At 36.2% G+C, this 12,638-nt stretch overlaps 2 protein-coding genes across 3 annotated transcripts in view; one reads left to right on the top strand and one right to left on the bottom strand.

The window, feature by feature from the left end:
• Positions 1-12,638, bottom strand: part of LOC105227512 (protein vav) — an 81,088-nt gene that overhangs the window by 16,826 nt on the left and 51,624 nt on the right. For both annotated transcript variants that reach the window (XM_049455800.1, XM_049455801.1), the window contains exon 2: positions 1,068-1,249. In XM_049455800.1, coding sequence (XP_049311757.1) covers positions 1,068-1,249 — 182 coding nt within the window. The remainder of the gene's footprint in view (positions 1-1,067; positions 1,250-12,638) is intronic.
• Positions 9,027-10,011, top strand: LOC125778421 (chymotrypsin-2-like). The gene is made up of 2 exons (XM_049455806.1): positions 9,027-9,323; positions 9,385-10,011. Exons 1-2 carry the CDS (start codon positions 9,067-9,069, stop codon positions 9,923-9,925), a joined length of 798 nt encoding a protein of 265 aa, XP_049311763.1. The 5' UTR covers positions 9,027-9,066; the 3' UTR covers positions 9,926-10,011.

Below are 12,638 nucleotides of genomic sequence, written 5' to 3'. Positions count from 1 at the left end.
CAAGACTCTAACCCCAGAAAACAACTCAGAATTCTCTTGCTCAGCCGGTTCTGCGTTACCGGAATTGACCCGGGATTTATTTGGAATTGGTCGGGACTCTATCTGGCCAAAGGCTGTTATTTCAGCCATCTAACTTTGTTTAGATCGGTAAGTAGTCAACTTATCCTAGTTTGCTGTGGTCCGATCTCATCGAAACAGCACGTTTGGTGGATCTCTCGTTACAATCTCTGCGCTTTGTTCCCGTATAACGATATTTCCGGGTTATGGTCTTCAAAAACTAAGCTTACTAATATATGTGTATTCAAATGTCAAAGATGGGAAAAATCTGTCATAGTCTCGGGCTCTAGCTGACCACTGGAGCTTCTTAACAAGGAGAGTGTACATTGTGACAAAAAAGTAGTAGGAAATTGTAAATAGAACGCGAAAAATTTTTCATCAGCATTTATATTGTCGCCTACAAGTAACCAGCTTTATCGAGACGAGTCAAGCAAAATATCCATCAAAATCTTTCGAACGGACTTGCGAGATGGGTCGAGCTCTCCCTGCCATCCCTCTAACACTTGTCGGTCGATTTTCAAACACCATATCCTTCACTTTTTTAATATTTTCATCCGTTGAAGAGAGCGAAGGTCATTCAGAGGCATATCTTCAACGTTATCTGAACAGTCTTTGAAAGCTTTGTATCACTCTTAGGGTTGCGTTTTTGATAAAACTGAAACACGGTAAGCCTTTTCCAACATTTTCTTCGATTCCGCACACGAAATTTGTTTAGAAATACAAAATTTGAGACAAGTTCTTTGTTCGACATTTTTCTTCAATGGAAAAATCGCACCGCACGACTGAGGTGTACCGACTTAATCTGCTACTGCAAACAAACTGGTCGACAGATCACGCTCATATTCGACTTAGCATTTAAGCACAGTCCTATCAACTTAGAAAAATACATTTTTTGAAATATCATTGACCGGGCAAATTTAAGTACAATGTCCGTGTGCTTTTTTGTCTCAATGTATACCAAAAGCAATTTAATTTCATACATGAGTTCTTACTAAATTTATGATACTCACATTAAATCCGGATGCAGTTGTTGTACTTTACGGCATTGCGATAATTTGGAAAGCGTTATCAGCACACGATGGAAATTCGTTAAATCGTACAGCATTGTGGGCTCGAAGAGATCCGAATCGCGCAGTCCGAAATGGTTGCGGCAAACATCGAGAAAAAGTTTGATATTTTTACAGCACAAGAACTGAAATGAAACAAACAAAAACACGTTGATGATAAATGGGTATTTTTATGTATATCGACTTATGCATATACCATATTTGTATGTCAATATGCGGCAAAAATGGAAACCGAGCATAGACTCGCAAAAACTCCACAATTTATTTGCAAATAAAAACTTTTCAATGGCTCTCAATTTCACAGAACGGTCATCAACAAAATTACATGGACACTAAAGTGAGGTGGAAAGTAAACGAGTGAAATAAATGGAAAACCACAAAAATTACTACGCTGTGGGATAAATTAACGGAATTGTGATAAATATGTAATTGAAAAGTTAATGGCTGGAAAAACGGACGAGTTTTTTGAAGATAGGTAATTTAGTATATTTTAAGTTTGATACAGACTGAGTAAAAATTTTAATTAATTGAAAGGGTTATTAATTAATTATATAAGTGGGTATTACTGATTAATGAGACATTATCGATGGCATGTGACAAGCAAATTTGTGCGAGTTCAGGTAAGTTTGATTAAAATTGGATATGTCAATTTGTAGGCATTAAACTTGACTGCTACTACTCTCTTAAATTAAAAAAAAAAGCATATATTCTTTGGAGAATGGGGTCATGTGCAGAAGTTCACGCAACGATTCTTTTACATAATGCTCAAGCAGCTCATGACTTCCGGTCTTTGACCAATTATCCTCTGGTTAGCCTAAGAACATCCGTATGAAGGCGAGCTAAAGTGAGAAGGCGAAACAGCCCCTCCGCAGGGTTATGCGCTGGGTTTGCGACCCGCCATGTAAAAAACGCACCCAATGAAAAAAAAGAAGAATAAATATTCTTTGATAACTTTGTAATGGTAAATTCTTTTTTAAATCGTATATGTCACATTTTATTGATTACCTTTCCGGTTACAATTTGTTATACATTCAATAATTGACTTTTGGTTGCAAATAGTTTTTTTTTTAATTGTCGGCATTAAGAAATACGTGATTTTCCGCAAAAAAAAAAAAAAGAAATCACTGCCTGACAAAGTGGACTATAAGTTTATGTTGATCAATGTGTATCTTGACAGCGCCTAGATAAAGCGAAATGTTACCATTTGCTGAGATAGTAACAATAATATGGAAGTTTCTCTTTCAGTCTAGGCATAAGGTCAACAAGAAAGAAACTGAAAATGTGTGGCACTGACGAAGCTTTCTGTACCGCTCAAATGGTGATTTTTGGGCAGTATCCATCAATTTCACTTTCTTATATCATATACCGAGACTCTAGATGAATAAGATTCAATTTGAAACAAGAAACAATGTTAATTTCGTTTGCACCAAAACCAATTTCCAAACAAGAATTTGATTTGATGGCAGCTGTATGCTTTACTGGTGCGATTTGAATACTGTTTGCGGAGATAGTAGCCGTTACCTTGGACAATATTCTAAGAGGAATTTCATAATAAAAAACTTAGCGATCCAAATGGGGTTAGATCTCCGGAAAAGCGGTCCTTGGCTGGATAATATCCGTGTCAATTACGTTAACGTAGAACCGGCTGTCATAGGAATCTATGAGACATTTCATGAAAAGCATGCAATGAGTCCCCGCATGAGTCTAACCGTCACTTTGCATGCCCAGCTAACCCTACACATCTGACACATGTCTCCCTATGATTCGACCACGTCGAAACAGCACGCACGTTTCCTGGATCTATCGTTGAATGATCTCGATGACAACTTATCTGAACCTTCCCATCCTAACGGGACTATACAACCGTTACAACAACAACAACAACAACAACAAGAAATTTAATCAATATATCTTGTAAAATAAATAAGATTTCTATGCAAAAACTTTATTTTGAACGATCAGTTTATATGACAGTTAATCTTACAGCGGTCCGATATTGGTAGTTTCGACAAATGAGCAGCTTCTTGGGGAGAAAAGTGTGTGAGCAAAATTTCAGATTGATATTTCAAGAATTGTGGCAAACTTCACACACCCTTTTTTCGACTATAAAGATATGAGTTTATGAGGAAAGAAAGAGGCGGATCTTAAGAAAAGAAAGAAATACTACAAGTATAAGGGTATAGAATGAATGCAGTCTGAGTGCGATTACAGAGCTCATTCTATAAAGGAACTGACAAAATATTTTTTGAAGCAGCTTAAGAACTTGCAACAGAAAAAATGTCAGCGAACTTTTCGAAAAAATTATGAATGAAGTGTCTTGAGTATACATGACTATTTTTCAGAGTTTCTCACTGTTTAAACTCAGATAAAGCATATCTAGTCTATTAATCGGAAGTTTACTGCATACCGGTTATTTTGATGTCAAAGACCAATTCTTGAAAATATCGATAAAAATAAAGAAAATTGTCGAGTTCCGATTGCGCAGGAGCTAATGATTGTACAAAAGTCAAGTTGAGTCACTTAAATGATATAAAATGGATACAAAAAGAAGCTCAATGGGAAGGTGCAGCACGAGTTAAAGAAAAAATAAACAGCTGAACCGAATTTCTAACTGCGGTTCGATTCATATCCGAAGCGGCTGGTGTTTAATAATGAAAATTAGATCATTTACAACAACGTCAAGCGAAAACGGTCGTGGTAGACTCGCGGCGAGTCGACACGAACAGTGGTAAAGTCAATATTGACAGTCAGGAAAGTTTTACCAAGTGTTTGGGGGAGATTGGAAGGGAATGAGAGATGATCCAATTCTTAATACGGATCTGTACTGTCAACAATTGAACTTTGTAAAGAAAAAAACGGTCAACTTTGATCAATAGGAGAGGAATTGTGTTCCACCAGAAGCTCTGGAAGCTTGGTTGGGAGGTTTTTATGCATTTATCTTATAGTGCGGTCCGGACGTGATGTGATTACTAACAATTCCGATCTATGACGAAAAATTTTGCTGGTATAAAATTTGTCTTAAGAGAAGCTTGCGAATTTCGACTGACCTATTATTTTAGTGAAATGGATTTCTTTGAGTGTGGTATTATGAAATTATCTTAAAAATGGCAGCAGGTTATCGGAACATTTCGACTAGCTACATAAAACATTTAATTTAATGTAAGCAAATTGATTTTTTTTAGACTTTTTGAACAGATGTTCAATTTTCAAACACAATTTGAGTAACACTTTTTTGAACAAACTGACATTAATACCAATAAATGAAGAGTCCCAGTACCAACGTTAGATGTAACCGTGGGCGACAGATGTAAAATGGCATTTCCATTTACTTCATCTCACTTTAGTGCAATACTTAATTGACATAATAAAATCAAATCGTTGCAAATTCTTCGAAAAATGTTTGAAAGCAAATAAAATGCGCACATTGAATACCAGATAATAGCTGCTGATTGTACTCGGAAATCTGTGATACCGTAAAACAATCACAGGAACTGCACAACCTGACCGAGCAGGTGTGTTCGAACGAAAAGTCTGCAGTATTTTTATTGAAAACGGAAGGAAGTTTTTATGCCAGTGCCTAGCTGATAGCAGTGAGAAGCATATAAATAGGAGTAGAAGCGCACAGATGATGGGTGCACTGGGGTGGTGGTTCATAACTGGTATGTGTGTGAGGGTGATAGTAAATTGCGGTTTTAAATGAGCGCAACGGCTGCGCAAGCTGCTGAGCTGGCGTTTAAGTTTATGACCGACTGCAGAATAAAAACATGAAAGTGTTATAAACCCACCAAATATACTGATGTATATACATGTGTGTGTGTGTATATGTATATGTGTGTATATATGTATATACATACATGTTAAGATGTGTTGGTATTACGAGCAGAAATGCAACTGCATTGGCTTCTATATCGCTTTATAGCGAATCCATATTAACTCGTAGAGTTTAAATTGGATTTCCGGAGCAATAAGGATCTCAGCAAACATCTACTCATACACACGCACAACACGTGCTGCATACTAGCAGCTGACAATATCGTCAACACATCTCGCCTTGCAGTGTCATGCAAGCTGAATACAATAACAATAAAAAAATAAAGTCAAGTAAAATAAAATAAATTGCTGAGCAATGACGCCAGCAAAGCGCCACCGACACATTGACACCTCGATATATGCATGTGTGTGTGTGCACAAAGTGCAAGTGGAAGTTGACCAAAAGTGTTTCCTTCTTAGCAACAACTATTACAAGAACAATTACAACAACTACTACACCAGTTCCAACAACAATAGACGCAAACGCAGAAGCCACAAAATTCATTTTGGCCAGCAGCACATGGACCAAACCGGAGATGTGCAGCTGATAGCACAAGTAGCTGTTCAAAGTCGATTTGGCGCAAACTTGTTAAATGTTAAGTGCACCGCACAACGGTTCATCTGTACTTGATCGCATGTGTATGTGTATGAGTGTGATGTGAGCAAATCGCAAAGTGCCCGTTCCAAATGCCATGAAATTGCTTCGAGTGAAAGTACGAGTGTACCAGAGAAGCCACAATTTCTTGGAAATCTTTATACCAGCTGTGTATGAAGCGAATTAGAATTTAGGGCACACACGCACACTTGCATACAAATCAAAGTATTTCTGTGGAATACGAGTATTGGCAGGTTGTTTAAAGTGGCCTTGTGGCTATGTGCATTGCATATGCGTTACATTTATGTACATACATACGAGTTTAAAATACAAATATTTTTTTTTAAGCTAAGCCGAAAAAATCCTCCCAGAAATTTACATAACAAAAACAATATAGAAGCCAAATCCTAAACAAAAGTAAAGTTAAAAATAAAATGTATTTTCCTGTTCGCATTTTTGCTACAGGATATTAGAGACCAAGTTGTTTGTGGCTTGTAAAAATGATGTCAGAAAGGTTTCGAAAATGAGTATACTGCAAATTAGTTTTCTATAAATTTAACTATATTTCAGAGACTTGATCAAATTTGACCCGGACTCACAGACTTCATATATTTTCGTTCTTAATTTTCTATAAGCAAAAAGACACATTTCTCCAATAGAAAAAATATTGCAGTTTTGATCGAGAACAAAAAGAAAAGTATTTCAAAAGAAGTGTCAAGCTACGAATATGTGATCAAATTTGACCCGGACTGACAGAAAAACCAAAATTTTCAAGTACTTTAAAATCTTGTATTTGTATTATTCATAACTAATCAGATGTCAGCCTAAGGATATTCAACTACAGTAGTAAACTCGTTACACTTTTGAGTCTGTAAGTTATTCTAAATATTTTCGTTTTTTAATACTATTTATACTCAAAGGGCAACATTTAGTTAAACTTCAGAGAGCAATAACTTTTACGACTGTATCTTTATGCCTCTCCAAAGCAATAATAAAAATATTACGCACCTGAGAGGCAGTTAAAACACTAAGGGCGACATAGCTATATACCTCTAAATGGTTCTGAAAGGATATTCTTACAATTTTATCAAATACAGCAAATGCTAAATAAAATATTTAAACGCGCATAAAATATTAAGGCATCTCAATTGGCGCAACAACTTTTCACCAATCACTAAGATAAATGCATATTCCATCAAAACAGAATGGAAAACTTTGTGAAGCAAAACTATAAGACTTAGAGCCACACATACAAAAACATATATTAGTTTTATAATTTCTTTTCCAAACTCTTGAAAATACATATTTAATGAGGTTATACAAAAGTGGTAGTGCAATATTGTAGCACATTAGGGCGGAGCACATTTTTCGAACTTTATTTTTATTTTTAATGTGAAGATATAATATAAAATATTTTATATACACTTTTTTTTAATGATTCGAATTCGAATTGCATAACATTTTGAGTAAAATTTTTTTCCAAACAGAAGTTAATACATATTTTGAATGATTTTAAACATTGAAACACAAAATTTTAGGATTTTTTGCAAAACAAAGGTTTAATATTTTCAAAAATCCTAGTTCGGGCGATTGCCACATGTGTGATGAATCTACCAATAAACTTTTAAAGCCATCGATGAAACGTTTTTGAGAAATCGTAGACGCTAGTTTGAAAAATGTTGTTTCGAGGAAAACACGCTTAAAGGTTTCTGGTGTGTTGACCACGCGCTCTGAAGGCCTTATTTTCGCAGTTGCTAGGTAACATTATTACTAGATTAAATTTGGAAAAATTACTTTACCAGCAGGTTCTATGAATGTTCTAGATTCAGTCCCACCCTAAGGCACTTGTTAGCTGCTGCATCATAACCTTGAAAATTTTAAGCAAGCAGCACTTTTACTTTCTTCTAACCTATACATATGTATGTAAGTACGTATATACTACTCGTACGAACACACACAAATATAAACAAACAGGAGCCCACTCAAATATAATAAACCCAAAAGCGCCACAACACTTCAATGCTTCGATGATTTGCTGAGCATGCCCTTATGCCATAATGGTTTGTGGTGACTTTGACTTCTGCCAAGTATGTATATAGAATGTGCCAGCAGCGGCATTGAATTTCACAAAAACAACAAACATTATATACTATAGATGATAGAACTAACAAGTTCGTCTCTGCTTGAGTCATGTTTGCACTTAAGAATAACACCAAGAAGACTACTTTGTGGGTACATACATACTACTAAGCAGTAGATGGAGATGGAGAAGAGGCGCATGCATATGTAAGATGTTTGTATATGTGGATAAATGGTAAATATATCATATTCACTAGCGTGTGTGCTTTAATTCTATCTTTCACATCCTTATCACGTACATTTTAGGGTTCATATTTGTTTAGTATTCATAACTTATTCGTGAATGCAATGCTGATTAATTGTAATAACTCAATATTTTTTACATTTTACTTTTTAATACCGACAAATTGAAAAAAATATATATTAAAAATTAAGAAATTTCAATTTCTCGATTATCCTTGTTATTCGAGTGAGAATATTTCATTACAAATTACAAGAAAATTTATCAATACAGTAAAGTACCATAAAGAAGCATTGTACTACCCAATAGTTACCGTAAAGTGGCATAATTGCTTGCTATTATTTTTTGTAGTAGTTTGTTCGATTCACCACTCTCCAAAGTCTGGCGAATAATATAAAATGTAAGAAGAAGAAAACAAAAAGCGAGTTAATGACCAAAATGTCGCCAAGAGAGTGCGATTTAACCCACATAGATATTTTGAGTGTATCTTTCTAGCAATTAAATCTGTAGTATCTCTTCTTTAAGGCAATAGAAGAAAAACTCAGATCCATACCTAGTCTCACCAATTTATGGCACCACTATCGTCTCGATGTTTTGTCGGCCAAACATGGATTCACTAGTACACATCGAAACTATAAACTTCACCAGGCGAATCTGCCCCAAAGACGTTAAGAACTGTCGATAAGAAAGGTGATAAGTAACATTTTCTGAGATTAATAAGGTTTGATCTATATGCAGCGATTGGAAGATTAAAAACGAGTCGGAACAAACCCTAATAGGCTCTATTAAGTCAAGTTATTGGGTCGATTTGACACAGAATTATGGAAATTGCGACTACCAAAATTTGAGGAATTAACCTGACCTAAGTGCTGTCTACTCCACCGTAACTCCCGAATTTTACAACGTGCAACTTATCGAACCGTCTTCGTACACCGCTTGCAAATGATATTTTCACTGGTTAATCGATTGGGCGAAGAATTCAAGAACAAAACAGTGAAATTTAACGAACTTTTGTCGTTCCATAGCTTTACTTAATGGGAAAATCGTTATCATAGGTCATTACGTAAGGAAACGAGCAAAAACAATAGATTTACTAAACCAAAAATTCGTTATATACGTATATGGAAATAGCTAATTACTGCCAATTCAGATAGTATAAAAACGAATCGGTAGCTCCACAAAACTCGCATTATTTCCGAGCATTATCCACAGGCAGCATGGCTCTAGCAAACAATCGGCTACCGATACTGCTCATCACAATCGCAGTGATTACGGCATGCAGTGCCATATACGCCAATGAAAGTATAATACTGGGTCGACCACAGAGTCGCATTTACGGCGGACAAAATGCTACTGAGGGGCAGTTTCCGTACCAGGTTTTAGTGACACGAAAAGGCGATGGTACCATGACAGTCTGTGGAGGAGCGATTATCTCGAGGAACTATGTTTTGACAGCAGCGAAATGTGCGAATGGGTAAACTTCTGCTAAGTATTAAGTTCTCTTCATTTTCAAGTCTAGACGATCTACCCTACAGATACTCTCCTTCGGAGTATTCCATTCGTGCCGGCACTGTGAAACTTAATTCAGGTGGCGTTGAAATACAAGTGGCTGAGGTGAAAATACATCCGCAATATGGTGATAGTAACTATGATATTGCCTTGCTGAGACTTAGTAGCCCCTTTAGCTTCAATGATAAAATTAAACCGGTATTACTTGGAAGCACTGATTTACCCGAAGGCACGCCGGCTATAATAACCGGTTGGGGTGGTGCATCAAGTGATAGAGTGGCCGACCAATTACAATATAACACGGAGTACACATTAAGTCATAATTCTTGCGTAGAGCGTCTGAATACACTCGCCGATTCAATGCGTTGCCTCGCTAAAAGCGCTGGAAATGGTATATGTAATGGCGATTTTGGTGGTCCTGCTGTTGCGAATGGCGTTTTAATCGGTATTACGTCGTTTATCGTCAATGGTTGCGACAGTAGTCTTCCGAATGGTTTCACTGATGTTGTTTATTCAAGAGATTGGATTCGCGCAAACTCAGATGCCGATTGCTCTTGTTCCGCATAAAAATATAGTTCTCATTCATATAGTGTTTTCGAAAAGTCGAAATAATATCTCAATAAATATACATATGTAACTGCATTCTTAATAAATTTAGTGGAAAATTACCATCTCAAATCTAAACTCAAAATTCTCAACCATTTATGGGTAGTCGAAAAAGTCTTTTCGTATTTTGTCAATAGATGTCATTGCAGTCGTATACCGGAATATCTATATCGTACATATATCTCTAGTGCTATCAATCACTGCGTATCATACTATATAGTGTTGGAAAGGTAAAATTTCAAGCTTCATTCAAAAAAATAAAATTCAGGAGTTGAAAAAATTTACAGCTATTCAAAACCGAGTTAAAATAATGAAGAAATTCGCAATTCTGGCAATTTTATATATGTATACATATGTACATGCACCATATATAACTTATACACTGACCTACAAATATTTCTAAATTGGCCGAGATATTCAGCACAAAGTCATCAGGAAGTCCGTCCGTCCGTGCAAGCTGTAACTTGAGTAAAAATTGAGCTATCATGATGAAACTTGGTACACGTATTTCTTGGCTCCATAAGAAGGTTAAGTTCGAAGATTCGTCGTTTCTTTCAGGCATTTCCATATACAGTTTAAAAATGAAAGAAATCGAATAATAACCACGCCCACCTTCCATACAAAAGTTATGTTGAAAATCACTAAAAGTGCGTTAACCGACTAACAAAAAACGTCAGAAACACTAAATTTTACGGAAGAAATGGCAGAAGGAAGCTGCACCCAGACTTTTTTTAAAAATTGAAAATGGGCGTGGCGTCGCCCACTTATGGACCAAAAACCATATCTCAGAAGCTACTCGACCGATTTCAATGAAATTCGGTATATAATATTTTCTTAACACCCTGATGACATGTACGAAATATGGGCGAAATCGGTTCACAACCACGCCTTCTTCCAATATAACGCTATTTTGAATTCCATCTGATATGCCTTCTCTGTATAATATATATGTACATTAGGAACCAAAATAAAAAAATATGTAAATGACGGATAATGAAATCTCGATTATCACTTTATCATCCGCGAGTATAAAATGTTCGGTGATACCCGAACTTAGCCCTTCCTTACTTGTTCAATAAATAAAAATAACAGTTAGAAGTTAGATAAATTAAAGCCCTTAGAGACTACTAAGTGTATTACGGCCATCAGCCAAGCCGAGACCATCTGGACTAGATAATTTAAACAGAATCGTTGTTATTTTTCCCCTGATTGGTACAAACTTTTTTTTTATCCGTTTCAAGTTTAAGCTGCATATTTTAATTACTGTGTGTTTGACAGAATCTTACAACAGGTCTGTTAGCTTCATTCTACAGGCGTGTGCCGATCATGCTCTTACAGTTCGTTCTATCTAGTTCTAGTACTTCCGATCTACCTATTTGCACACGACTTTTGCAGTTTTACTCCCACGTAGCTCGTTCCATCGTGTTTTGATTTTCTTTATCATGCTTCTGCCCAGATCGTTGTATAAACAATAGATGGGTTTCCCAATGTTGATCACGTTTTCGGATGTTAGCCACCATTCTTGGCAATCTCATCCACTATCTCATTGCCTTCGATGCCTTTGTGACACACACAGTAGAAGTGAAGTAGCTTGCTGCTGGCAATACTTTCTATTGCTGCCTTGCTTCCCAAGACACTTCTGGATGATATGGGATAAAAGGTGACTGCCTTGATTGCTGCTTGGCTGTCTACGTAGATGTTGCAAAGACCTTAGCTTGAAATATGATATAATTGAAGGCTGTCTTATGCTTAACTTTATGTAAATTCTCCTACAGCCAGTAGAGTAGAGGTCTATAGGTGGCAGGTTTAGCACTGTTGGAGTTGTTCTTAAAGTTCAGGTTATACATAGCGCAGCGATTCCTGAACACTTTCCATTGGCTTCCGGTAGGAATGTGTTGAATCGATTCATAAGAGATGTTGAGACCCTCTGCTATCTCTCTGATACCAACAAGACCATTTTCAAGTATTGCTTCTGAAACTTATCATCATTCAGAAAGGCGGATGGATGACCCCCAAGAAACAAGTTATCGATTACTTCAGGACAATCACTGAATGCTAAACATTGAACCTAAAACACTTCTACAACAGTTTCATAGATCCGTAGCCGCAGTGCTATCATCAAGACTAAATGTCAAGCAAAGTAGTTCAGTTTGTATACTTCCTGAAAACATAGGTAAAAGTTTTCACCGATCCAGGAAAAAAATTTCTTTATCAACTTTTTTTTTTGGTTTATAAGGGTCTGCTAGGGAACCGCTCTCCAGAATACATATTCGATAGTTACAGAAAGCGACTTAAAGACCACCATGTCGCCAAGAGAGTGCCACATAGATATTTTGAGTGTTTTAACCCTTAAATGCATGGTTTTTTCTTTTTAAATACCAAGTGTGTATTTGTAAGTGGCGCGCCAAGCTGTCAAATTATTAAAATTAAAAAGTGAAATGTCATATCATGAAAGTTTGTGTTCAAAAACCAACACAGATATTTTTAGCACCTAATAAAAGTAAAAAGTACTGTGTTTGAGTTACCGTTTAGAAATTATGTAAGGAAGAAAACACTGATGTATATATACATCATCATGCATTTTGAAGGTCTAAAGCAATTAAATCAGTAGTATCTCTTCTTTAAGGCAATAATAGGATACTCAGATCCATACCTAGTCTCACCATTTCATGAC

Source organism: Bactrocera dorsalis, chromosome 4 (assembly GCF_023373825.1).
Source record: "Bactrocera dorsalis isolate Fly_Bdor chromosome 4, ASM2337382v1, whole genome shotgun sequence".
Taxonomy (NCBI): Eukaryota; Metazoa; Arthropoda; class Insecta; order Diptera; family Tephritidae; genus Bactrocera; species Bactrocera dorsalis.
This window is presented reverse-complemented; position numbering and strand designations above follow the sequence as displayed.

Coding starts and splice junctions, on each gene's coding strand:
- LOC125778421 (XM_049455806.1), top strand. CDS start 9,067: ATGGCTCTAGCAAACAATCGGCTACCGATACTGCTCATCACAATCGCA. Junction 9,324..9,384: donor GCAGCGAAATGTGCGAATGG/GTAAACTTCTGC, acceptor TCTACCCTACAG/ATACTCTCCTTCGGAGTATT.